This window comes from Prionailurus viverrinus, chromosome B1 (genome assembly GCF_022837055.1).
Source record: "Prionailurus viverrinus isolate Anna chromosome B1, UM_Priviv_1.0, whole genome shotgun sequence".
In the NCBI taxonomy this organism is placed as follows: Eukaryota; Metazoa; Chordata; class Mammalia; order Carnivora; family Felidae; genus Prionailurus; species Prionailurus viverrinus.
In genome coordinates, this window is record NC_062564.1 from 77,909,425 (window position 1) to 77,937,171 (window position 27,747).

Sequence of the window (27,747 nt, forward strand, 5' to 3'; positions counted from 1 at the left end):
CTTGAATACTTTTTTTAAAAATTGAATTTTAGATAAGGACTTTAAGTATTTTTAAATGCTTGTAGGTGAGGGGGATATAATTTTACCTAGGTTTCTTTTGAATGGTCCTCTAGGCTGAAACTGGTCATAAGTGGTTTTAATTTTGTAATCAACATTGTTAACATTGCTTGACTAATTTTTTTTCTCTAACCAATTAAAAATGATTCCAAGTTATATTGATTTCACTAGTAGAAACATAGGTTGAAAACTAAAGAGTTAGATAGATGTATTTTAGAAACTTGACCTTTCTAAGGAATCTTATCCAATCCTAAGAGCATACTCTTCTATCTTTGGTTGCTTGGGAAAACATAGTACTATCTTATTAAAATCTTTTTATTGGCATCTTGAGTTGGCAACAATTTGAATTTGTATAAATCTTTTTTTCCGGAGGGGAGTGATGAGGGCAGAGAGCCGTAGCTCTGTCTATGGGCCAAGAGAATGACTAGAACAGTTATAATTGTTTGGATAATTACCTGTTGGAGACCTGGGACTGTATTTCTATTGCTCAAGGTAGTCAAAAGTAAGAAGGAATTAAGTGATTGAAAGGATCTGAAATATATATCTGATTATTAATATGCTTTTCTTGAGAACTTACTTCCAATAAGAACTGTAAGTTCTGGTTCAACAACTTGGGACTGTTAGCATTTTATGAACATTTGAAAATTCTTCAAAGATGCTTGAAAAATATTAAACTCTTAATATGTCTAGTATTTGAAAACTTCTATTGTAAAATGGACTTTAAAACTGCACTTGAAAATATCACATGTGAAGAGAAAATTACTATTTTAGAATTTACTTTTTTTTTTTTTTTTTTTGGAAGTGAAAACTAACCCTCATTCTTGTTAAGGGCTTTGGAAGAACTATAAAGGATAACATCTGCTTTATCTGATTACTGTCATGTGCTTTATAGTAAATGTCTTATATAGTAAAGGTACTTTGTAAAATGCAATGAGTGGATATAATTTTATCATAAAATGTATTATATAATTTTTGTATTATACTATTAATAGTAAAATTGAGTTTTATTAAATTTATTTTTGTTTTACTCACAGAATAAAGTTCAAAGTACTTCTATAAATGTTTTTAGAAATAAACATCAAAAACCAAAATCTGTAAAATTCATACCTTTGGAGATTAAAAAAAAGGAAACACTTGATGGGGTCCAAGAACTTTGGACGGCACACAAAAAGATTTGTTTTCCCAAACACCTGTTCAAAAGGGAACATTTTGAGGAGACCCCTCAACAAACTTCTTTTAAGGAGCCATGCATGTTTAGTGTAAAGGAAAAATTCAAGGACTCGATGGATCTAATTGCAAAAGGTAAGTTTTTGGTGGAGCAGAGAATTTCAGCAAACCAACAGGCAAAACTGTTTGCTTCTGGTGTGCTTTTAATGGAATTTCCTTGTTGAAACAAAAGCCCATACTTTAAGTCTTAGCCATGGGAGGTAGGGAGGCATGATTAAAGGGTTACTAAGCTCTGGGGACCACCAGAAATTGAGAAGAGAGTACGCTAATGGGAAAGAGGAATTTATTAGGACAAAATTGGTTAGCCACGTCTTCCGACAGGATAATATTTCTTCTGATACAAATTCTCAGACCATTGTAGTTCACCATTACTAAAGCAGTGAGAGGTTTATGGCTTTGAATCCTGTTGTTGAGCAGGGTAGATAGTATAGGCAAGCTGTGAGTGTGTTCCCCCAAAACCCCAAAAGGATTTTTAGGAATTGTAGGATTTTCCTTAAGAAAAATTATATAGTAGAGGTTTGTTTTCTATCAGGAACTTGGTAAGATGGAACTTGGAAGTCTATTTAAGCAAAGTGATATTGTTTTCCTGAGACTAATGGCTAGAAAAAATGACTTTTATTAAAAAAATTTTTTTTAATGTTTATTTTTGAGAGAGAGAGCATATGCGTGCATGAGTGGAGGAGGAGCAGAGAGAGAGAGGGAAACAGAATCTGAAGTAGGCTCCAGACAGTGCTGTCAGCATAGAGCCCCATGTGGGGCTGAACTCATAAACTGTGAGATCATGAAACCAACTGAGCCACCCAGGCATCTCTAGACAAAATGACTTCTTAAAACACATTTCTGTTTAAGCCTTTGTAACTTCATCTCCATTTTTCCTCTTTTGTTATTGCTTCTTATGTTATTCATTCAATGTGGATATTTTCCTATGTTAGGAGCTGGAGAAATAAAGGTTAAAAGGCTCATAGAGTAATGGTGGGGATGAGTGTCTGAGTAATTTCTTATTATCCAGTGTGACAATTGCTACACTAGAGGTAAGTGCAAAGCATTACGGGAACATTGTGGAGTAACCAACCAAGTGCCAGAAGGAAATTTTCTCAGAAGAGAGCTCATTAGAAAGGGGTTTTAAGGAGAAATTTGTTAAATGTAGTGTGGGAACAGAAGAGGCCATTTTGAGCCATGGGAGAAAAATATTAAAGCTCTGAAGGAAGAAAGAATGTGATACGTTTTGGGAAAGGAGATAAGTGATAAGAAATGAGGTTGTTAGGAAGATGGGTGAGACTAGATTTAGAAGAAAATATAATAGCAGGCCTAGGATTTGAACCTGTGTGTAATGGAAAGCCACTGGTCATTTCAAGAGAAAAGTGGGGAAAGGGTAAGATATGACCATGTTCTTCTGATAGAAAAATAAAACTGTCAGTAGAGGCTGTGCAGAGAATGGTGCCAGAGAGATAAGTGAGGAGGTTGCATGGGAAAGAGATGGTCCTTGTAAGAGATGGCAGGGGCCTAAGTGAGGGCAGTAGTCAGCATCAAGTAAGTGTGGAGGAGGGATTTACAGCAGCATTTCTCAAAGTAGAGTCTTCAGAACACTAGTTCTGAGGCATTCACCTCAACAAAAGGGATCTCCAGTTAGATAAGTTTTAAAAAATGCATTTACTACTTGGAGATTCATGTTGAGCATTAATATATTGAGAGCTCTGTGAAATGCTGTAGAAAAGAACTCTGTTTGCTCTTTTTACCTTGGCCATCACCAATTCATTTGAGCAAAGAATTCCTAAAGAAAGACATTGAGGTTTCTAGACTGGAATGCTGGGTAGGTAGGCATTATTAAATTGAGATCGGAATGGAGAAAGACAAGTGGAATAAATTTAGGCAGATGGAGAAAGGAATGGGAAAGATAATGAATTGAGTTTTAGACCTGATAAGTAGATATGAATATGAAGATAACCATTAGGAAGTTGGAATTGGAGATCTGGCAAATAAGAGAGAGACAGGTGAAGATTGAAGATTGATGTTGGGGATTAACTGCCATGATGTAATTGTGAGGTTCATGCATTTGTTCAGCCAAGATTTACTTATATGTGAAATGTATAGAGACAAAAGATACGCTACTTACCCTGAAGAAATTCAAACTTGACATATGTAATTTGTATGTGGTTGGACAAAGGACAATAAATAGATAGTTACAATATAGTGTGACCCATATTGTAATAAAAATAAGCTTTACTGCTTTGAAATCAATAGGAAGGCGATACCTTCTTCAGATTTAGTAATTAAGGATGGATTCCCAGGAGATTTAAAGTCTTTGGTAAATTTTGAAGGGTGATTAAACATATACTCAAGGCAAACCATAAGAGACTCTTAAATACAGAGAACAAACTGAGGGTTGATGGGGGGTGGGGGGGAGGGGAAAGTGGGTGATGGGCATTGAGGGGGGCACTTGTTGGGATGAGCACTGGGTGTTCTATGGAAAACAATTTGACAATAAATTATATTAAAAAATAATGAAAGATGAAAAGTTCTATAGAACTCTAACTAGACTCAGATGGTCTAACCTCTACATGATAATGGATATCTGAGAAAGTGATTGTAGTGTCTTTGCAGGAGCTGAAATGATTTTATATGACTGAAATGAAGATTGAGGAGTAATCAGAGATGAGACTAGATTTTGGAGAACTTTGAATTTTAGCCTAAAAGTAATGGGAACCATTTAGAGGTTTTTTATTTTTTTATTTTTAGGTTTTTGTATTTATTTTAAGAGATACAGAGGCAGCATGAGTGGGGGAGATGGAGAGAGAGGGAGAGAGAGAGAGAGAATCTCAAGCAGACTCAATGCTGCCAGCTTAGAACCCATGAAACCATGAGACCATGACATAAGCCGAAACCAGGAGTCAGATACTTAACGGACTGAGCCACCCAGGTTCCCTGCTTTTCAGATGTTCTAGTGAAAAGTTGGCAGTGATCACATTTTCATTTTTAGAGCATTCCTGGTTGCAGAGATGAGGTGTGTTGAATTTTGGAGGCACAGGGTCCATTGATGAGGGGACTAATTCATATGAGAAAGGATGACTTGAATTAAGGTAGTGGCACTGAGAACAGAACTGAGGGAAGAGATTTTAGAGGCATTTAAGAAGCAGAGTTTCTAGATTTGGTCAGCAGTAGGTGGAACATAAGACACAGGGGAAGAGCTGTGGGATTCACTGGCATAGTTTGTACTAAGTGGCAGCATGGGAACGGATGCAGGAAATTAAAGTGTTGGAGATACGTCTTATGTAATAGTAAAACTGCCACCAGCAATAAGTTGGAATCTAAACCATGTACCTACTGAGCTTTGTTCTAGGTGATGAAGTTGGGAAACCGCATTATTGAATATGTTGGTGGTTTTGGCTGACTGTGGGAAGTTATTCTATAAAAGAGATGAACTATCAAAAGTATTGGCTGGTTTGCAAGCAGAAATGAAAGGGCATAGAGTGGTACTAGGTATCAGAATCCTTGGTTTTGAGCAAATGTCTAAGACCTATCATTGCAGCAAAAATCAGATTAAGGGTGTGTCCTTCTTAACCCAGCCCATATTCGCAGATCCCCTCCAGGCACTTAACACTAAGTTGAAAGACTAAAGCAAGGGATAAATAAATGAAGATACCAAAGAGATTTTAAAGCTACACTTAAAAAAAAAGAACTTTGAATGTGGTTTTTGGCATGAAGAATTAATTAGAAAAAAATGAATTAAAAAATCTAACAAATATTTTAGAGAATGTTATTGCCAAAGAAACCATGAACTTTGATTTAATAAAATGTTCAAAAGTAAAATAACCTGGCTTTATTTGGAAGTGACCCACAAAATCTGTATAGTCCCCATGGAGGACAATAGCAAGGTGTAGCTAACAAGCAAAGAAAAATCTTCCCAGAGTAGATCCAGAGACCACAATGAACCAAAAAAAAAAAAAAAAAAAAAAAAAAGAATAAGGGAGTGTACTTCCAGGACAGAATCATTGTGTACTCAAAAAACTTCTCCACCTCCAGGTTAGGGGGCCTCTCAGTGACTCCCCAGCAGGATTCTGTACCTTCTTTAGTCTGGTGATTGCTATGTGACTTTTCTTTTTCTCTTTCACGAATGGAGTTTTTACTGAAGTTATCCTATACCTGCCCCAATGCTGGATGTTGTGTGCTTCTGGGGGAAGGTGGAAATAATTTTATATATCTTGTATATATTATTACTGGCCAGAAGGAGCCACACCTGGACCTGATGAAGAAGACTTGAAATAGCCAGAGATTCTGGACTCTGAGCTGAATGTAGTACTTTGGTTGAACTTTAGGTTATCTCCTTTGGGGAGAGGAAGAGTGTATTTGTCAGGGAATAAGAATGGATGGATATTTGATGTTCAAAAGGGCTGACTGTGGCAGAGACTGGCTAGATATTTATCAAACTTATTACTGTATCCTTTTTTTCCTGGGCACTTGGCTAACATACATTTCTCATGTCACTTACAGTTAGGTGGAGCTATGTGACTGAGATTTGGCTCAGTGGATTATAGCTAGAAGTGATGCTTATCCAAAAAATATCTTTTGTTCTTTTCCCAACATGTCTCCCATATTTTCAACTATGAGGACTCTTTTTCAATACTGTTAAAACAATTGCAATTTCATTGATGGGAGAATAGTAAAAGTGCTTTTATGTATTTATTGTTTATTTATTTATTTATTTATTTATTAAAATTTTTTTTTTCTGTTACACAGAACTTTTGTTTTTTTTAAATTTTTTTTTAATGTTTATTTATTTTTGAGAGAGAGAAAGAGAGAGAGAGAAAGAACATGAGCCAGGGAGGGGCAGAGACAGAGAGAGACACACACATAGAATCTGAAGCAGGCTCCAGGCTCTGAGCTGTTAGCACAGAGCCTGATGCAAGGCTTGAACCCATGAACTGTGACATCATGACCTGAGCCAAAGTCGTATACTTAACTGACTGAGCCACCCAGGAACCCTGTAAAAGTGCTTCTAATAACTGTCAATTGAAAAATTTTGATTGAGATATTCAGTAAATATGCAAAACTTGGTATGGGGAATACAAAAGGGAAACTTGCTCCCTCATGGAACTTGGAGAGACTAGCTGGGGAAACAGTTATCAATTAAATAATCACTTACATGCAGTTGAGAGTATATGACAAATGAATGGTGCCTGGACTGGGGTCAGCAAAGGCTTTCCAGAGGAAATGACAATTGAGCTAAGCTATGACAGATGAGGAAGAATTACTAGGATAAGAAGTAATTCCTGCTTGGAGTTCTAGGTCATGGGAAAACGATTTGCAATGGCCCAAGGGAGGGAAGCACAGACATAATTTCAAAGAAGTACAAAAAGAACTTATGAGGCTACGGTTCTGGGAAGGAGCTGGAGAGGGGTAGCCTGCAGCTATCTGAAAAATAGGACCTTGTAGTCAGTGCTGTGCTAGCAAATGTTTATTAACTGGCTATGGTGGGGCAGAGGGAGGAAGCCTGATTTATAGTCTTTGCCAATTTCCATGGTGTAAATACTTTAATGTAGCCAATTTCAAGCTACCAATGTTACATCACTGATTAGGGGAGTTGCGAAGAGATGTGCACAGTCTGTTCTTTCCATAGTTGGGGCAAACACCTTTCACACACCACTTGAAATATTCTTAAATTTACTTCTTATCCAGCTACTGCAGTAGAGGCTGCTTCCTTCTCCAGGCTTCCCTGACTCCCTCCCGGCTTGGGACACCAACAAAAATGGGCTCAACACTGGCACATGAGCAACAAGGAAGGGAGGATAAGAGCCAATGGGTAAATGTTTCCTCCTTTCTTTCCCTGGGGAGAACGGTCTCAGTTACACTATATAAACGTCTCAGCAGGTCCTAAACAGTTAAGCAACCAGTTTCTTGTAGTGATGCTCAACTCAGAAAGGTTTCTTACATTACCTTTCTTTCTTGTTTTATTTCCTCATTGTTCTTTCCTGTTCCTTGAGCTCACTTTCTTAAAATACCCTCTTAAAAAATATTTTGATGGTGAGTTGTCAGTATTTGGTAAGAGACAGTATGGAATGTGAGGGAAAGGAAGAGTCAAGAAAGGATAATTCTTAGGCTTTAAAACTTAATGAACTGGAAGATAGGAGTTGCCACTTTCTGAGACAGGAGAGTGACCTACAGTTTTCAATGGGCATAAATGTAGAATTGAGGTTTGGATATTATGTTTAATGTGTCTATTATACATACAAATGAAAATGTCAGATAGGTAGTGTATAAGTGTGGGCTCAAAATTGGAGTCACTAAAGTACAGATCAATATTGTCTAATAGAAATATTATATGAACCACAAATGTGATTGAGAACTTTCTAGTGGCCACATTGAAAAGATAAAAAAGAAATAGGTAAGGGGCACCTGGATAGTTCAGTCGAAAAACCATGTAATTCTTGATTTGGGGTTGTAAGTTTAAGCCAAACATTGGATATAGAGATTCTTAAATAAACTAAAAAAACAGAAACCGATAAAATTAATTTTAATAACAGGTTTATTTAACTCATTATAGCCACGATAGTCAATATAAAAATTGTTAGTATTTTACATTATTTTACATTTATACTCCAAATCCAGTGTATATTTTAGAAATTGGTGTAGCCACATTTCAGGTGCTCAGTAGCTATAGTTGGTGAGTGGCTACTGCATTGAACAGCATAGATATCATTTTAATTTACAATCATAGATAATATCAGCAAATAAATAAATGTAGGTAGAGAAATCCAAGGACTAAGTCCTGGAGGTTTCTGACATTTAGAGGGTAAGAAGAGAAGTGCCCAGCAAAGGAAGTAGAATGAAGAGCTGGGGAAGAAATCATGAGAGTGTGAAATATATTACTCGTATTTCAGTAAAGGAGGAGGAATGCCTTAGACAGGAGCGAGGAAAGCTCATCCATTGTCCTAGAAGAAAGACCTCTGGCCATGGGCACAGAGACAGTCACATTGGTAGATTAGATGGTGGGATTGGTACTGTTTGTTTGTTTGTTTGTTTGTTTATTTCAGTGAAGTTAGAAGTAAGGTCTTCACTTGAGGAAGGGATGGGAAGTATTGCATTTTGAGGAGTGAGGAGAAGAGTGAGTTAATCATAATCTGAGAAAGTTTGGAAGTGCATGGACTAGGAAAGGTAATTTTCTGTGAAAAATACCCCCCCTTTTTTTAAAAATTCTTAAATTTTTTTTTTTTTACATTTATTTATTTTTGAGACAGAGAGAGACAGAGCATGAACAGGGGAGGGGCAGAGAGAGAGGGAAACACAGAATCTGAAACAGGCTCCAGGCTCTGAGCCATCAGCACAGAGCCCAACGCGGGGCTTGAATTCACGGACTGCGAGATCATGACCTGAGCCGAAGTCGGACGCTTAACCGACTGAGCCACCCAGGCGCGCCCCCCCCCTTTTTTTTAAGAGAAAAGAGAAATAGTTGGGAAGTGCCAATAAGGATTAAGGAAGACTCTGACTTTATCTCTAGCCCTAGATTATGGGAAGGGTGAAAGAGAATAATGGTTACCCCGTGAGAGAACTGTTGAAGAAGTTGTGCCCTTAGGAAAATAAGGGTTAGAACAAGAAGACAGTGCAAACATAGAACATAGCTAGAATATCAGTTCAGCTGATGAAACATCTGGGGTTTCTTAGGGTACAGTGAAGAGTTTGGGGAGGCAATTCAAGGAAGGATAAAACAGTGGGGGTCTGTGGAGATTAAGGTCAAAAGCAAAGAATGAGAAGACAAGTTCAGAGGGTCTTTTATGGAAGACAGGTAAAATGTTCAAATGGTAGTCTCCTTTTGGGGATTGTTTTCCTTAGTGGTTTGTGATCACGAGGCCAAGGATGTTGGGGGTGAGGGATATGGGAAAGGAGTGAAAGTTTTATCAAGAGCACAAGGATGACAGTGGCCCTCCTGAAAATCCTATTATAGGCTCTGTTGAAGCCAGAGACATTTTACTGGGAGCTTTTGCATGTGTCCCACCAAACAGCTGTGAAGTGCTGATCTTAGAGTTTATATTTGAATTAAAATTGGAATTCACTTCTTAAAGTTCTTATCTCAAAAAGTGTATATTAAGTTTGTAACTTGCATCTATTTTTTAAACATATTCCTAATATTCACTTCAGTGTGAATGGAAGCATGATCTAAGATATCAGCAGTATTAATTCCAGAACTTGATTAAAGTTTGTGAGATTAGAAAGAAAAGTGAGTCCTGTGTGTGTGATACATGTACCTTGCTCATGCTGCACTGACAGATCAGCTGCATTATCTTCCATAAGCTAAACATCTGTATGAGAAGAGGCCAAACATTCCTTGAATTTGATCCAAGGATATCAACTTTAAAAATACACTGGGGGCACCTGGGCGGCTCATTCGGTTAAGTGTCTGACTTCGGCTCAGGTCATGATCTTGCGGTCTTTGAGTTCGAGCTCTGCGTCCAGCTGTGTGTTGACAGCTCATAGCCTGGAGCCTGCTTTGGATTCTGTGTCTCCCAGTCTCTCTGTCCCTCCCCTTCTCATGCTCTCTCTCTCTCTGTCTCTTTCTCTCTCTGTCAAAAATAAATAAAGATTTAAAAAAAATAAAAAAAATAAAATAGGGACCCCTGGGTGGCTCAGTCGACTTCAGCTCAGGTCATGATCTCCCGGTTTGTGAGTTCGAGCCCCGCGTCGAGCTCTGTGCTGACAGCTCAGAGCCAGGAGCCTGCTTTGGATTCTGTGTCTCCCTCTCTCTGTGCTCCCCCACTTGCGCGCTCTCTCTCTCTCTCTCTCAAAAATTAATAAACATTTAAAAAAATTTAAATAATAAAATAAAAATACACTGTAATAGGGGCGCCTGTGTGGCTCAGTCAGTTAAGTGTCTGACTTTGGCTCAGGTCATGATCTCACGGTTCGTGAGTTTGAGCCCTGCATCAGGCTCTGTGCTGATGGCTCGGAGCCTGGAGCCTGCTTCAGATTCTTTGTCTCCCCCTCTGCCCCTCCACAGTTCATGCTCTGTCTCTCAAAAATAAATAAATATTTAAAAAAATAAAAAAATAAAAATACACTGTAACAATTATAATATCAAGTATCTTTAGTAAATATGTTCTCTGTGTTTACATGTAATAAATGCCCATATTTTTCTTCATAGAGCAAAATCAGAAAAAATATAAAATGATTTCTTCTTTGAGTATATAGATATTCTACAGTACTGCTTAACCATTTTGTATTGTCAAGCTGCCAACAATTTATGAATCTTGATAATTAGAAGTCACATGTGAAAATGTGGTTTTGTAATATAAAATATTAGACTATAGTTACTATATAATATATAGTTTTCACTCATTTATGTATTCCTTTAGGAACAAAAAAATACCTAGGTTTAACTTTGAGTCATTTAAATTTGAAAACAGATTAATTAAACTCAATGAGCTTTCCTGATATTCATGTCAAGCAAATATATTTAAGGTCAATGTTGGATTGTTCCTTAACCAGTTTGGAAAGGAGTAAATGTGTATATGTTCGTGTGTGTATGTGTTTTTATGTGTGTATGTATTCTTTGGTCTCCAAACAAATCTTCCTTTAAATATAAAATGAAGGCAGAATGAATTTTAATAATGCTTTAAAATACCTACGTGGCTGGAAAGCACTGAAGAAACCTATCAGGAAAAATGACTTTGTGCTATGTTGATTTATTTTCTTCTCAGTTGTGAAAACTTACCAAACAATTTTTTTTGATCATCAATGTATATAAAATCTTCTGTTTTATGTTTTAATGATTTTAAATATATATATGATTTCAACAAATATATTAAAATTGTTTTTTACTCATTCCTACAAAATTATTTAGAAGAATTTGAGGCCAAGTTCCATAACAATATATAAGAAACATGGAATCTAGAGGCTCTTTTAAAATTTTTTTTTTCAACGTTTTTTATTTATTTTTGGGACAGAGCGAGACAGAGCATGAACGGGGGAGGGGCAGAGAGAGAGGGAGACACAGAATCGGAAACAGGTTCCAGGCTCTGAGCCATCAGCCCAGAGCCCGATGCGGGGCTCAAACCCACGGACCGTGAGATCGTGACCTGGCTGAAGTTGGACGCTTAACCGACTGCGCCACCCAGGCGCCCCTAGAGGCTCTTTTAAATGAGGTGGATGATTATATTGAATTTTATATTACAGAATAATTTGATTTTTGGAGCTTTGGAACTTGAAGCATCTTCCTCCACATATGAAAACAGACTCTACTTGAGGAATTTCTAGATGAGGGAATAAATTTGGGATAATCACACAGAACTTTGCAACCACTTCTCTGCTTCTCTTAGTTTCTTTCTGGTTTAGATTGCTATGTTTCTTCCCATTTCTTGTCAGTAATTTTCTTTTGCTTGCCTATGCTCTTGAGGAAAGGACTTAAGGATTAAGATTAGCAAATTATATATTTGAGTGACACATGTCTTGAACACAGTTCTTTCTTCCTTATACTTTTCTTTCTTTTTTTTTTTATGCTGACCTGGTAAGTTCTGAAATAGAAAGATGCAACGTGGAGACTCTAAGATAGGAGACTCATTGCTCTATAGGAACATGGTTTATTACATTTAGCTAGTCATAAAGTTCATTAACTTTTAATAAAGTAATAGTATCTTAAATATAAAAATTATTAAACAATACAAAGGATTTAGAAACAGTTGAAAGGCATTTTTTTTTTTTTTTTACCATTTGCCTTCTACTATTTTATTAGCCCAGAGGATAATTTAGGGAATTACAGAAATCTTTGGGTAGAGTAGTGACTTGCAGAGGTTTTATGATTAAGTACATTTGTTCTATGTTTTGCATTTGACAAGGAATACAAGCAGAGGAGAACTGAGGCTAGTGAAATATTTTACAGTGGGCTAGTGTTCTTCCTAAGTCATTTGTACATAAGTTCTCTGTAGGAGTAAGTAATACCAGCTTCCCCGAGGAACTAAAATGAGAGTCCTTGCTTCCTAGGAGTAGTTTCCTATTTGCAGTGAAAATCTTCAGTGGACCTTTGTTGCTTTTGACTTCTCAGCATCCTTTAACCTTACCTCTGGTAACAGCTCTCAGGTTTGACTTTGGAGAAACATTTCCTCCCACTTTGAGTCTGTGCAGTGCAGAAAGGGCTTTCACCCACCCTCTAGCCCCAGGCTTGGCATGTGATTCAGGCACAAAGAGATGAGCTTATTCTCCTGACCACAGTGATGGGTGGAATGGTTGGGCTTAAAGGAGGAAGAATAATGTGAGCCTGGAGGTACCAGAGAATATAGCACAGGAATTCTAGAGTAGAGTCAACGTGGAAGAGTAAGCTGAATGATGCAGATAAATAAGCCCTGATGACATTGTTTAAGCCTCTGATGCAAGCTTTGATGAAGACAGACTTTACCTGGATTTCCCAGTTTATGGGAATCAGTGAACTCTGCCCTTTGGAGAAGGCAGATAGTTCAGTGGCTTGGAACATGGGAGTTCAACTCCCTAGATTCACATCTCAGCTTTCACACTCATCAGTTTCTTTGATTCCTTTTAAGGTATTTGGTTTTCTGTTTGTTTTTTTTTTTTTTTTTCTTGGTAGTCTGATGGAAACACCGTCCTTATCCAGTCAATGTAGGAAAAACTCCACTTAAGGTGTGTGTAACAGGCAGAATCATAGCCACTCAAAGATACCACATTCCAAATCCTGAAACCTATAAATGTTCCCTTATTCAGAAAAAAGGATCTTTCGAGATGTGATTAGGTTAAGGATATTGGGCTAAAGAGATTATCCTAGATTATTCCAGTGGGCCTTAAATGCCACACAAGTGTTTTTATAGGAGAAAACCAGAGGGGGATTATAGACACATAGAAAAGGAGACACAGAGTAACCATAGAAGCGGGATCGGAATGATATGTCCACAGGCCCAGGATGGCTGGCAGCTACCAGAAGCTGGGATGGAATGGATTTGCTTGTAGAGACTGAAGGAGTGGAGTCCTACTGACATCTTGACCTTGGACTTCTGGCTTCCCACACTGTGAGAGGACACATTTCTGTTGTTTTAAGCCACCATATGTTATAACAGTCATATAGAACTAATATAATGTCCTTCCAAAAGTAGGTTTCAAGACATCATTGAAAAATAACCTCTTTGTTATAATGAGTGCAAAAGTGTGATCACTAGGTCAATTGTTTCAACTTTCATTTCCTCATTCATATGTTTATTCAGCAATTGTATTAAGCTCCTCCTTGAATCAGATACTACATACCATGGCCCCTGCCCTCCTGAAGCTTTCAGTTTAGCATAAATTACTTTCCCTTTCTCTCTTTCTCTCAAAAAATATACATATTGCAGGGTGGAGTTTTTTTTGGGGGGGGGTGGAGATTTTTCAAGGTGGGAGTCCAACGTTATAAGTAACTGTCTTTTCCCTTCTGAATTAAGAACCAACTGAATGCGGAAGACACAGGAGTTGGACAAATGGAGATTAAAATGTTCGTTTTGTTACAGAGAAAGCTGATGGGAGAATATGGCACTGGATAAGTAGCCCTGTGGCTTAACCACCACCCCCCCCACCCCTACACATACACAGAGCAACACCTGCCCTCTAATGAAACCTCCTATTGCAGAGGAGAGTGTATTTGCTTGCTCCATTCTTGTAGGCTGGAGACACTCTGAAGGGACCAAGCCCAGCTTGGCTCTTCTAGTCAGAATGAGGAAGGGCACAGGGTGAAGGCAGGCCTTGGCCTCTCACAAACCAAAGCCATGAGCCTTTCTGTCTAGCCATACCCTCATCTCCTTTGTATCTCTGAAGTAAGGGAAAACATAAATATATGTGTACTCCCCAGTAATACAGATTCCTATCGTCAGAGGCCACCATGTTACCACTTGCAGGATTTGCCTATTGTCTGAGGTTTACATACGTTTTGGAGGGTTTGGAAAAGAAACAGCCATAAACTGGGTGTTAAGGTAATTAAATCTTTTACTGAGTGGCATGTAATTTCCTACTTGCTTTGGGTACTTTGGGATTTTAAAAAAAATGTAAGCCATGGAACATTTCCTTCCTCTTAGTGACTTATATTTAGCCAAGAGACCCATAATTATTTTTGTCCTACTGTGTGGAAGTTAGTCAACCCCAACCACTAACATGTTTATTACTTTAACCTATTTCAGGCACAGATCTGATTGCTGGATAATTAGTACATCAAGTAGAGTTAACTTTCAACATTTGAGGTTGAACATCTTATTAAGATCTTGGTTGTCTTTCAGAGACAATACCTTTCTGAGATTGATATATGTGTAAAAGAAATAAGCAGAGGCTAACTTAATTGTCTTCTTTTTTTACAAATTTTAATGTGAATTTTTTTTTTCCCCACTGACCTCCACGTAAACTAAAGAATGCTGTTAAGACGATAATCCCATTTTCAGTCAGAGACAGTCTTTGGTCATTTCGAGCCTACATTATTAACATTATTAACACGCTCCCCTAACTTGTCTCCCTGCCTCTGGTCAAAATCTGATTCAATCTTTAAAAAAAAACTTATGCCAGAGTGATTTTCGTAAAATGCAAATCCTACACTCTCTTTTTTTTCAAAAATCCTTCAGTGTTTCCCCAGGGCCCACAGGATAATGGAGGTAAAATTATATATTTATGTATCCCAACTATGAATATTTTTTAAAAGTTGGATCAATCATGATAGAAGAAAGACTGAATATCTCTCTATTCTTTTTATGGAAAATAAGAAATTTTTGTTATATGAAGCAGTAATCAAGGAATACAGAGCCAAAAAAGGAGGCAAAAGGTATTATAGAGGTATCTCTGGTAGGTAATTAACAAAAATACTGTTATTTATCTGGATTTTATGATGTTGTGATTACTTGTCAGCTTTAAGAATTTGTTATTTATGGTGATAACCTTCTCTAATTCTAAATATTCACATTCACACCTCATTTTGTATTTATGCTTTTACAGACACTTTCTTTAGTATGTCCCCACAAGTTTTATAATTTTCAGTCCCTAAAATACCTGGATTCACTACCAGTGGAGGCCCAAAGTTAAGCAGGAAAATCAGAAGCTACTGTCATAAAACAGAAATAGTAAGATGGTGCTTTGGATTAGGGTGATAGCAAGTATTTAGGCTTTGGGAACCTTCAACAAGATTTGCTGATGAGTTGATTACTGGATGTTTTTGGAGAGAAAAAAGTCAGAGATGAGCAGTTCATCATCAATTCCTATTGAAGGTTCTACTTCAAAACAAACCTGAAACATAAATGCTTTTGTCCCAAGTTAGTGAGGGTAGAGTCACCATTTAGCAAGATGGAGAAGTCTATGGGAAGAACAGATTTGAGTCTTACGACCAGAAATTCAGTCATTTAAATTTAGTCATATAAAATCTGAGATATCAGTTACACATCTAGGTGAAGATATTGAATAGAAAGTTCATGTCTGGATTTGGAGTTCATGGCAAAGGAATAGGCTCAGATATCACTTTGGGATACCTCAGCTTATAGACAGTATTTAATGCCCTAAGGCTATATGATATATCATAGGAGTGAGTTAAGAAGTCTATGAGAACCTAGCAAGATGACTGAAAAAGCAACAGCAAATGAGGAAGGAAAAAAACAAACAAGCAAACAAACCTCAAAAAGGACACTGGGATATGCTGAAAACTGAGTGTTTCAAGAAGGAAGTGATTGATTAACTGTCAAATTCTGTTTATAGATCAAGTAAGGTGAGGACCGAAAATTGACATTGGATTAACAATGTGGAGGTCAATGTTGACGTTAACACCCACTGTTTCAGTAGCGTGTCCAATTCAAAAGAGAATGGGAAGAGAGAAATGAGACAAGTATAAGAGTTATTTCAAGGAATTCTATTATAAAGGAGAACACAGAAACTGGGTGCCTATTGGGGAAGGTGAGATCAAGAGAGTAGTATTTTTGTTTACTTGTTTGTTTTAAGATGAAAGAAATTACAACATTTCTGATCAGAACATTCAAGAGAAGAGGAAAAAATTATAATAAAGCAAAGAGCAGGGAATTATTGGGGCAGTGTCCTTGAGAAGGTGAGAGTAGAGGAGAACTGTTGGACACATAGAGGGGTTGGCCTTAGATCGGAACGTGGGTATTTTCACTGGCAATAAGGAAAGGCAGAGAGTGAATGGGTACAGATGTGGTCAGGAGGATAGCTTTGGTGGTGTCTTTTTTTTTTTTTTTTTAAATGTTTATTTCCAAGAGAGACAGAGACAGAGCAGGGGATGGTCAGAGAGAGGGAGACACAGAATCCAAAGCAGGCTCTAGGATCTGAGCTGTCAGCACAGAGCCTAAGGTGGGGCTCAAACCTACGAACTGTGAGATCATGACTTGAGTTGAAGCGCCCAACTCACTGAGCCACCCAGGTGCCCCCAGTGGTGTCTTTTGATTGCGTTTGTTTTCTCAGTGAAATTGAAAGCAAGGATATCAGCTGAAAGTATGGTCAGGGAAGTGTTGAAGGTTTGAAGAGAGAGTAGAAAAATGTGAAACAGAGAGGGGAGAATGAATGGACTAAGGAATTGTGTTGTGACTACTGGATACATTAGGCCCACTTGGGTTCTCGTTCGTGAATGTGAAATGAGGCCAATCATGTTTTTGTTTCCTCCTCTCACATCAATCATGCAGGGTGCAAATACCACACAAGAGGTGGAGATGTAGATTCAAGTAGGGTTTTGTGTTTTCACAAATGAAGATGACAAAATGCAGGAGGGTCAAAAGAGCTGAGGGTCTGTGAGAGAATGAGCATGGGGACGGACTTGGAATTGCAACTGGCTAAGGTATAAAGGCGGCAAGGGAGTGTGGGAAGGTGGTAGTATCAGTGAATAATAGGTCCTGGTAGGGGTCAAAAATTGTTGGCAATGAGGAATAACCTAAATAAGTAGAAATCGGTGATTAGAGAGTCAGATGCTTCAAATGGAGCTCAAGTGCCGGCTGCTTGGTTCACACCAGGGTGTGAACAGGGACACAGTGGTTCCTTGAGGGTCGACAGTAGTTTCTTTCAGTATTTTATAACCCATACCTCAGCCTGAAAGATACTCAATAAATGTTTATGAATGAATTCAGAGAAAAAGTTGACTATCAGCATGGAAGGAGGGTGATAAAAGGTCATTCTGAGTCAAATTTTAATTGGCAATTGCACCTGTCCTTATATGTCTGTGGGGTGCACAGGACAAAGACCCCACCTCAGGCTAGCTCAAGTAAAGGGAATGTATTTCAAGTTTCAGACCTCGCTAAATGCAAGGAATGGGAACATAAAATACAGCTGAGCCTCGTAAGAACTGAGAGCCTAGCAGAAACTGAGGTGCCCTCTCAGGCTGTTGAGGACCAGCTGGTCTCTCCTCCTGCTTCTCCCAGTGGGACTGTTTCCTCTGTTTTTCCTCACAGTTAAGTCTCTTTTCCTTTTCATCAGACACACAGACCAACATGGTTGCCTCATGGCCTAAGTCCACATGAAGTTTTGGGTTTGCACTACACATCTAACTCGTTTTCTTAAAGCTCCTATTTCTGGGAGAGCAATATGATAGACCTAGGTTCGGTAAGGTGATCCCAAACCACAGTCAGGGCAGAAGCGATGGTGGTAAGGTACCATTATGGCCATTTAGGCCCAAACTCTTAGTGGAGACAATAGACAAGAAAGTGGTTTGGGAGAAGGGGACTGCATGGGGCAGACAACCCCAAAGAAGTCGTCTTTCTATGGGGGGAGGGGATCAGATAGAGAAAAGCAGGACTTGTTGTATTAAGCAAAAATATTCTTGCAGTTAAAGGAACATATTTTGTTTGCTATTGTAATTTTATCTTCAGTTTTAGCAGAAGTGCAATAGAAGATAATCCTATAATCTAGTTAATATTTGCTAGTTACTATGACTATGCGCAAATGTTGGCCAGTGAATATCTTTATAAACTTCTTTCGATTTCTTCTGGTGAGGCCATTTACAACCCTGATTTAGTTAATTTGTATCAGAATATACCAGGGTAAGTTACTTTTCAGACCAACCAATTTTATTTATTTATTTATTATTTTAAAAGTTTATTTATTTTGAGAGAGAGAGAGAGCAGGAGGGGCAGAGAGAGAGGGGGGGCAAGAGAGAATCCCAAGCAGGTATGCACTGTCAGCGCAGAGCCTGACATGGGGCTCCAACTCATGAACTGTGGGATAATGACCTGAGCCAAAACCAAGAGCCAGATGCTTAACCAACTGAGCCACCCAGGCTCCCCGAGACCAACCAACTTTAAAATAAAAAATCTTTCTTCATAGCTTTCTACTGCAGAGATCCTGATTAATTAGGCTCTGTAAGTCATCAAAAGTCTTCCAAGATGAGTGGACAGTGTTCTTAATATCATTTTAGAGGAGTGTTAGGTATTCCTCCAATTGATAGCTCCAAGAACATCTCCCATCGGAGTGGTTTGCCTATGAACTGATCTGTAATTCACTTTAAAAAGTAAGCCCACTAGTGGGAAGGGCAGGGATTTTATTTCTCTTGTTTGCTTTTATATTCTCAGTGCCTGAAAAGCAGAAAGATGGGCTCATTTAGAACCTGAGGAGTAGTCCATACACATTTGTTGGATAATGGGATGAAAGGTGTAAGTATGAGTGCATGTGTAACTCACCAACCAGCTCTAGGCAAGCCTGGTGGTTTTTCAAACGATTCCACTTACCATTGAGTTGATACTTCTGTTACAAGGTGCTGATCCCTGTGTTACACCTTAGGAAGACCTAATGTGTATGTGTGTGTGTTTGTGAAGTGTGACAGTTACTGTACAGAATAAAGAGATCGATCCTAATCACTGTCCAGTGTGAAACAGCTGGTGCCCGAGCTATTCAGTGCCCAAAGCAGTTATTCATTTCTCTGGTCTGCATGGATGCTTCCAAAATGATTCTGTCACAGCACGTGTGTTCTGGCATTCCGTCTGAACACTGGGAAACCTGGAGCCAAGGATCTATTAGTGCCTGAAGTGTGGAATGTGTGACATTGATCATCTCCTCTCTGAGCTGGCACTGCTCTGAAACAGCCTGAGAACCAGGGGAACAAGTCTGCTGCCAAGTCCATCTGGTTTTGATCCCATTGCACTTAATGAATCAAAACATTATTTTAGAGACACTTTATTTTTTAAAAAACTATTCCAGAAGTCCAATGAGTACTCTGACTATACTTAGGATGGATCTAAGAAGTGTTCCATGCAGTCACTGTAGAGACATTCATGAAGACATATAATGTGTTATCATTGCATATTTAATAGGTGCTTTTAAGTACTTCAGTGTGATTACATTAATGGCACTTTCTACTTAAATTCTTGGTTTCCAGCTACACTAAACCACTAAGTGTGGCCTTTAAGTGCATTTATAAACAGACTGAGATATGAGGTGGTAGCGTGGTAAATAAATGACCTTTGCTTTTTTATTTCTTGATGAAAGTTTGGAAACCTCTATCTCTAGAAGCTAATTTTTGGTGTTAAGAAATTGAAAATGTTTCCACTATTCTTCTTTTGGAAGCCAAATAATGGGGGACAGAACAGAGGAGCTAAGAAACGACATATATTGAGCATCTACTACTTATTAGACACTGTATTAAGCCATGCATTATCCAATGTCTTGCAAGATAGGCATGTCATTAGTTGCATTGTATAGTTAAGAAAACAGGCACAGAGAGAGACAGTGCCCATGCTGTTGTCATGGATAGCAAATGGCAGAACCAGGACTGAGGTCTTTCTGACTCTAAAGCTTGCATTCTTTCCACTCATGCATCCTCTTTCTCAGTGGCATTAGGAGCAATTAAGGGTGCTTGGAGGAATGAGGGTCTCCCAAGTGCTCTGGGAACATGGAATTGGTGCTAAATCTCCTAATTTCTTGTATACCTTGAGTGAGTCACTTTTCTTCTCTGTATCTCAATTTGCCTCATTAAACTGATCTGTTCCTTGTTGCTTTGGAAAGCTATTGTGTTTTCATGCAGAGTTATGATCTTTCAGAAGATGGGTGACATTTAAAGTGCTCAAATTCATCTTAGATAATAATGAAAATCATGCCATTGTCATTTATGTCCTGTAGCAATTGTAGGCTTTCCTGGTTATTCCAAAGATGTTCCCAAGGGGCAGCATCATTTTCAATAGGTCCTTGCAGAGGCATCCTGTGGATGAAGACAAAGAATGCCAGTGGAAACCACTAGGTAATTCAGCACTGATTGTATGGATCAGGAGCAAAATATTCCAGTACTGCTGCGGGGTTCACCTTCCTGTCTGACCAAAGCCACAGAGACCTGATGCATTTTAGAAATTTCACCAGAAAAAGGAATGACATCTGAGGGATGGATATATTGTGCTGTGTATTAGAGGACTCAAGAAATTCTAGGAAATGAATCTATTTTTGCTAGTAAAAATGAAAAGACAGCTCATGTTACACAGATATTTTAAAGGTGAGAATATTAGCTTTGGGATGAGCTTTGGCAGTTGCTTTTTTTTTTTTTTCCTCTTTTTATTGTGAAAATGGTGACTGTTTCTACATCTACCTAGAAAATCCTCTCTAACAATACCGCATTCATCAATGAAAGCACAGATGGATTCCTTGAGTGGGAGGAGCAGCCAGAATATGGGGAAGGATTGACTGTCTCTGTAAAAGAGTTGACGGCATGATTACTTGGCTGGGTCAACAATAATGAACTGCCCAAAATGGCTATGAAGGTGTTTTTGATGTTCCTAGACAGTTTCTTAGGTAAAATTGTTATGTGAGTAGTTAGAACTTAGCAATGACACTATAATGCTTGTAATTCTAGGACCCAATGCTAGAACCACCAGACATGGAGTTTATACTGCCCAAGGCATTTCTTTGCCTGGCTTTTAAATGAAGGCTGATTTTAATTTGTACATAGTGCCTTTGCCTTGTTTAAAGAAAAAAAAATCACAATAGCTGAAACCCCAGTTTGCTCAAATCTGCCTTTTGCAGCTGATTTCATTTACTTATAGGCATAATTACATTTGGAAAAAAGTTTTAAGTTTTATGGCATAAGCAGTAAAATCAAATGAGTGTACACTTTTTCTAATCATTTGTTTCCTACAGACATTTTAATTGTCCAGATCTACAGATTTGGGTCTCTCTTCCTCCTTGACAAAGTAATGTTTTTCGAATCTTGATTGTCACTGTAACTAGAGGCTGTACTCTTTTGGTGGTTGGCCTCCAAATTTTATTCTCTTAACACCTAGAGTGAATTTCACATCTTCCTAGATTTGTTACTGTGTTTGTAGCTCTGATATGAACATCCTGTCCATGAGGAAATATTTGCACTGCTTAAAGGAGCAGCTTCAGTGGTCTGAGAGGGTGGGACAAGAAGACTTCGCCATGGCGCTTCCATACTCTGAACGTAGTCCAGAATGATGGTCTGTCCGTGGATGATAATGGGAGTCTAATCTGCATCTGCTTGGGGAAGAATCTGAGTTTCAGAAAGAAAACAAAAAACTCAAGGTCTCGTTCTCTTCCTACATGATCTCGGTGAAATTATTTAACACATTGATTGCATGCTCAGTTTCCTATTTTGTTAGATGACAATGATAAAAATACCTGCTGACTAGATTGCTGTGAAGACCAAATAAGATTTCTATGCGAAAATATAAACTATAAAATACCAGGTACATTATTAAAGGCTCATTGAAAGACTAACATAAGAAAAGAACGTACATGCTGATACAAAAGAGCCGATGGCTGTCTTATTACAAAGCAGTTACAAAGCGTTTTTGCAAAAAGAAAATTTTCCTGGAAATCTGAGTGGGTTGTCTGTGTTCCCTCTCCTCCTCAATCAACAGATCACATTCAAACATTACACTGGGTAGGGCATCTAAAGCTTAGTATGATCCATTTACCTCGCGTTTATTTGAAAACTAATGTTCTAGTTTTACGTAAATGTGTTCGAGCTATGTTGGTGCCAAGCTATGTTGGTGCCCAAGTGTATCGTCTAAGTTTTAGAATTTCGTGTATCATGTGGTTTTCAAGACTTAATAAAACGTTAACTACTTAATAAACTGCCAGGGAGCAACTGTGACAAATGTTGTTGGCATCAAGTGTACTGGGAAATAGGGTTTTAGCAGAAGTGTCTTAATTAGGAGTGGGGCCAGGTTCCATCCTCTGTTTCACCTTGGTTTCTGTGTCTGCAACCAGTCACAAAACTGGTCAGCTTTACAGCCTCGAGCCTTGTGATTCGCCGCAGATGAGTCAGATTCCCGTTCTGTCTGGTGGTTTAATGCCATTGGCAAGTCTGTGTAGATAAACAACAAGAAGACTGCCAAATCCATTTGAGGACAAACAGCATATCGTGGTTTGGCGAACATCCTCTGTCCGTTCACATAGACTTAGTTTTAGGCACAGGAAAAATAGGACTCCTAATGCAAGGTGAGAAAGTATGTCAAGGTGTTTGAAATATTTTACCTAAAACAAGTGATGGTATAAAATGTGAGGAAAGCTAAGAGCTGGTGAGAAAACAGAGAAAGAAATAATCATTTACAAATGGCTGTTTACCTCACTTGAAAATGATCCTAATCAGGAATTTGCATTTCCTTAAAGCCTTTTTGTTAGTGATAATATCCCTATCCCTATTTCTCAAAAGGCAATTATCACATAAAATGGCTTATAATAGAAGTGTTATTGCTTTCCTGGCGTTCAGCATGTAAGATTTTTATTGGTATACTTGTCTTTTTTTTTTTTTCTGAGCACCTGCAATTATATTTACATTCTGACAAAATATAGTAGAGGTGGCACTTAAATCTCCAAGTTCCTGTCTACAATCCTAAGCAATTTTACGGTCTTTTCAGCTATACCTATTTTTTTCTGTAACAATTTCAAGTGCAATTAAGGCACAGAAATATCATTTGTAAAGTTTCCACAAAAAGGATATATTTTGGGTCTTGGTGCTGGATACCATTACAATAACTTGCTTTGTAATTAGCGTGGCAGATCTGGGATTAGCTCGGATCAGGACCTTGGTAGTCAGACTAAAAGATCTTAGCTTTTGAGGGCAGGAAAATTCTGACCAAGGAAATAAGAAAGAGGTGAGGTGCTGGCATTTGTCATCAATAATGTTGAGTGGTTGGCGGGATGGGATGTTGATGATAGTGTAGTAAATTACCTAACAGAGGACAATTTGTGAGATAAGGAATAAGGAAAATCACAAACGCCACACAAATTCTCTTCCTGGTTGTAGAGTAAAATATAGAACTCTTTATTCATAAGAGTAGACAATAAACTTACCTTAGATTTCTTTTAAGAAAAGGAAATTAAATGTATATGAAATATTCTAATTTGTGTTCATACAGCAATCATGGATTTTCAAGCATTTTCATAAGGTCTCTGAAAGGTCTGGGATTTCTCCCTAATTACAAGCTAAAAAGTTAGCCTGATACGGTTTCATGGGTATAGGCAGAAGACAGAATCAGGACCTGTCAGAGAGAGATAAGGACTTCATTACTCAAATTAGAGCATGCAAGCTGAGCTTCATGTCCACGTCCCTTCCCCTTCCCCTCAAGTCCCATGGGAGCCACATGGAGGGCTGCCATTCCCATGGTGGGTTTGGGTTACAGCTGAGAGATGTGAGCTTGAGGGAATCTATGGCTTTTAGAGGAAGCATGCTGTCTGTCTTGGGAGAGGCATTACCTTACTCCTCAAGGTTGGCTGGCTGCAAACACAACCCTGAGAAACAGTCTGAGTAAAGAGCAAAGAACAGCCAGAACCTGGCATTCTTGTCACCCAGTATGATTTTCAGTGTGTTTAGGACCCATGGCAGATTGCCTCTTCTAGCCCTTAGGAACTCTAGATGATTATCTTACCAACAATATGTGTCTATTGTAACTTGTATAAATTCTATGCACATATATTTGTAGTTTCAAAACACTATCGTTCCCTCCTTTTGGCAAATAAGGAATTTGAGGCTCAATGTGTTTAAATAAGAAGCTAAAGTCACAAATAAGTAGCACAGCAGGGACTACAATGCAGTATTTTTAATTCATAGTCTAATGTTATTACCATTGGCCTGTTTTTGTATTAGTGCTAAAGAGTTTTTAGGCTTTGTTGGCTGTGTGTTTTAGTGAGGGCTTCTCCATTATTTTATTTACTGCTGTGTGCATTGCAGGAAATGACTCCTCCTTTTCATCTATTGCTGCATTTTGATTTTATCAGACTAGAGTGTTCCTGCGTCTTTTCCTCCTTTTAGCTTAGATAAATCTGTTTATTTCTAAAGGCCTGTAGCTTCCTCAAAGTTCTAGGAAATAAGGTCAAAACAATGAAATTGACTGTTCATAGAATTGCAGAATTGCAGAGATAAAATGTACATCAGACACAATTTAGTCTAACCACCCCACCTCCATTTTACCAGTAAGAAAGCAGAGGTCCAGAGAGCCCCAACGAATTGCCACCCAAGGTCAAAGGTCTTATTAGTGGTAAACAGAAGAGCCGAAACCAAGATTTTTTTGTATCTAAAATTCAGAGTTTTTTGTCACTACACTCTACATTGCCTTCTGAACGAAGAAGAACTCAAGGATATTGGGAGAAGCTTAGTACCTTCTCATTATGTGTTCTAAAGTTCTGTTCGGTAACAATAGTACTTCTGTTTTTCATCATCCTAGGTATTGAAATAACAACAGACTTATAATTGCTTTAAGTCATGGGGTACAAACTTAAATGCCCTTCTGAGATCAGCAGGTAACTATAAAATAGACAGTGTGATCAATGGGAGGAATAGTGTCTATGGCAAGCTAGCGAAAGCACACCCATCCAGATACACTCTGATTCAATACCTTGAACATTGAAACCTCTCCCCACACCCCTCGACCCCAGCCAAATCTGCGTCTGGATTCAGCTCTCCAGCTGCCATTTTATAACACCTGACCTGAATAACATGGTTTAAAATGATTTGCTGTATCTTTAAATGTGATCTTTTCACAGGGTTTTTAGAGCTAAATATTAAGGTATTAGTTGTCAGCTGCTCTAACCCATCATTATGCTGAGAGAGAAACAAAAGCGATAAAGTGACTTGCTCAAGTCAGTGTGTGACAAAGCTAGTTTGCCACACCAACTGTGACTAGAACTAAATTTCTAAGACACTTAGTCCAGTGCTCTTTCCACTTCATCCTGAAACATTTTTTTAAAAAGAGTATTCAGTTTTATAATAAAAGCGATGAGATGGAACAACACAGTTTGCAGATAACCTCTCAGGAATCAATCAATAATTATTTATTGGGTGTATTACCACAGGCCCATTCTAAGGCACATGTGGCATACTAAAACACAGCAGGTATCTTTATTTTGTCATTTCTGTCCTCTCTAGTTGGGAAAGTCAAAACTACTATTGCAGAATAAATAAATACTAGGATCTTTGGCATTGACTTTAAGAAAGCTTCATAAAGGAAGGATATTATGGGGGACATGAATGCTTTCACTCTCCATATTCCAACAATTATCTTTAGTAGCATATTTAAGAGAACCCCCTGTCACAGCTAAGGGAATATTATGATACTTGCTAGAGGATGCAAGGACTAGAATTATGTGTGTGCGTGTGTGTGTGAGAGAGATTTGAATTGGAATTTGTGCTATTCGTTCTTCATGTTAAACCAAACTTTTTAACCATTGATATCCTAAATATTTTGTGGGCCCCTAATCTGAAGTTTGTGGCAAGTGCTGACGTAGATATAAAAGGTATGCCAACCAAAGTTGTGCTGAGATAGAAGTTACCTACCTTCGTGGGGTATTGTAAGAAATACCAGTTTTAAAAAATAAACTGTTCCTCTATACCTTTGATTTGTGTTTTGTTTTCACCAGTATTTAAGTTCTGCGTTCATACTCTCTGATGCTGCGGTCAGTTTTATTCTGGTAGAGAATTCTTCTCGTTTGTCTGTGTTGCAACTTGGTTGCCCTCCCTAGCCGATTCGTCACTTCTGCCTTTTTCTTTTTCTCCATTTCAGATGCTCCGTCTTATTGCTGTATCTGTAGAACTCTCCATCCTTAGATACTTCAAAATTAATCCTGATGGGGTAGGGGGGCAGGGCAAACTGTTTTTGTAAAAGGTCAGATAATAGTAAAAATATTTGGCTTGGTGGCCCATGTGTTGCCTGTCGCAATTACTCAACTCTGCTTTTGTAACACGAAAGTGGCCATAGATAGTAGGTAAACAGGTGATTGTGCCTGTGTTCCAATAAAAGTTTATTTACAGAAATAGGTAATGAGCTGAATTTGCCCCTGGCTGTGGTTTGCCAACCCCGTACTCTGATCCATTGATATTATAATAGGGAATGCTTATTCCAAGGGTTGAGCAATGTGATACCTGGTTGTGTAAGAAGTTTCTGTTGATATTTTTCTGTATCTTCTGATTAAAATGTCTATTTTTTGTTTTATAATGTACACAGTTAATAAAGCAGAATGCCAGTGTAATTTATAGATAAACAACTATACATATATTGGAACCCCTGATAAAATGTTTTTGTACTGATAGTAGAGTGCGAAAAAGACTGGAAGACTGGAGACTTCTCCAGCTTTGCACATTCTTCACAAATACCATGCATTTGGGAATATGTCTGTCTTGTGCTTATACATGAGAAAGACACTCTCAGCTTATGAAGTAGCGTGTGGTGGTGTGAAATAGAGAAAGGGTTCTAGAGAATGTTAGGATCTTATGAATTAATTCTCTCATATGCTAACATTTTAAATATTTATTTTATTTTGAGAGAGAACGTATGTACGTACGAATGGGGGAGGGGCAGAGAGAGGGAGAGAGAGAATCCCCCACACTGAGTGTGGAGCCTGACATGGGGCTCAGTCCCACAGTCCCAACACAGGGCTCTATCCCAACCCGAGGCTAAATCCCATGACCACAAGACCATGACCTGAACCGATATCGAGTTGGATGCTCAAACGACTGAGCCACCCTGGCGCCCCTCATATTCTAACATTTTAATCAGAACTGCTTCAGCTACTCAATAGTTAACCATTAGCCCGACTTTCCCTTTAACGGAATCATTTTTCCCTTGACATTCTCAAGTAAACTCTGAATTATTACTTTCTAAATAAAATTATTTCTTATTCTGCATAAGGTGTTCTCTAATTCTGATGATCACTCAGACCATATATTTTGTCACTTTTGTTAACCCCACAGCATCTGACAGAAAGTTTGACACAAGACATGTTTATAACTAAATAAAGTGTAAAGCAAAAACATGATTGACTGAAGGCCCAGTCAGTCTCTTTAGAAACCACAGTCGAGGCCTTGGCCTATTGTCTAAACCAATACTTGCCTATCTATCTTTTTAAGGAATTTGTGATACTTAAAAAGTTCTGCAGGTATTTTCTGATCCTCTTCTGATTCCACCTCTTCTCCCCACCTATTTCTAAACATGCCACTAGGAAGTGTTAATTTTAACATGAGTTGCAATCGATTTATTGTGAGACCTCTTTTGTTAATTTCCTGAGGCAGTTTGGTACAATGTCAGTACTTTGGGGCAATGGTAA

General features: G+C 38.3%; 1 protein-coding gene across 1 annotated transcript in view; it reads left to right on the forward strand.

Moving 5' to 3' along the window:
• IQCM (IQ motif containing M) overlaps positions 1-27,747 on the forward strand; it is a 616,349-nt gene that overhangs the window by 68,687 nt on the left and 519,915 nt on the right. Inside the window, 1 exon segment of the mRNA XM_047856690.1 lies at positions 1,092-1,359. Coding sequence (XP_047712646.1) covers positions 1,092-1,359 — 268 coding nt within the window.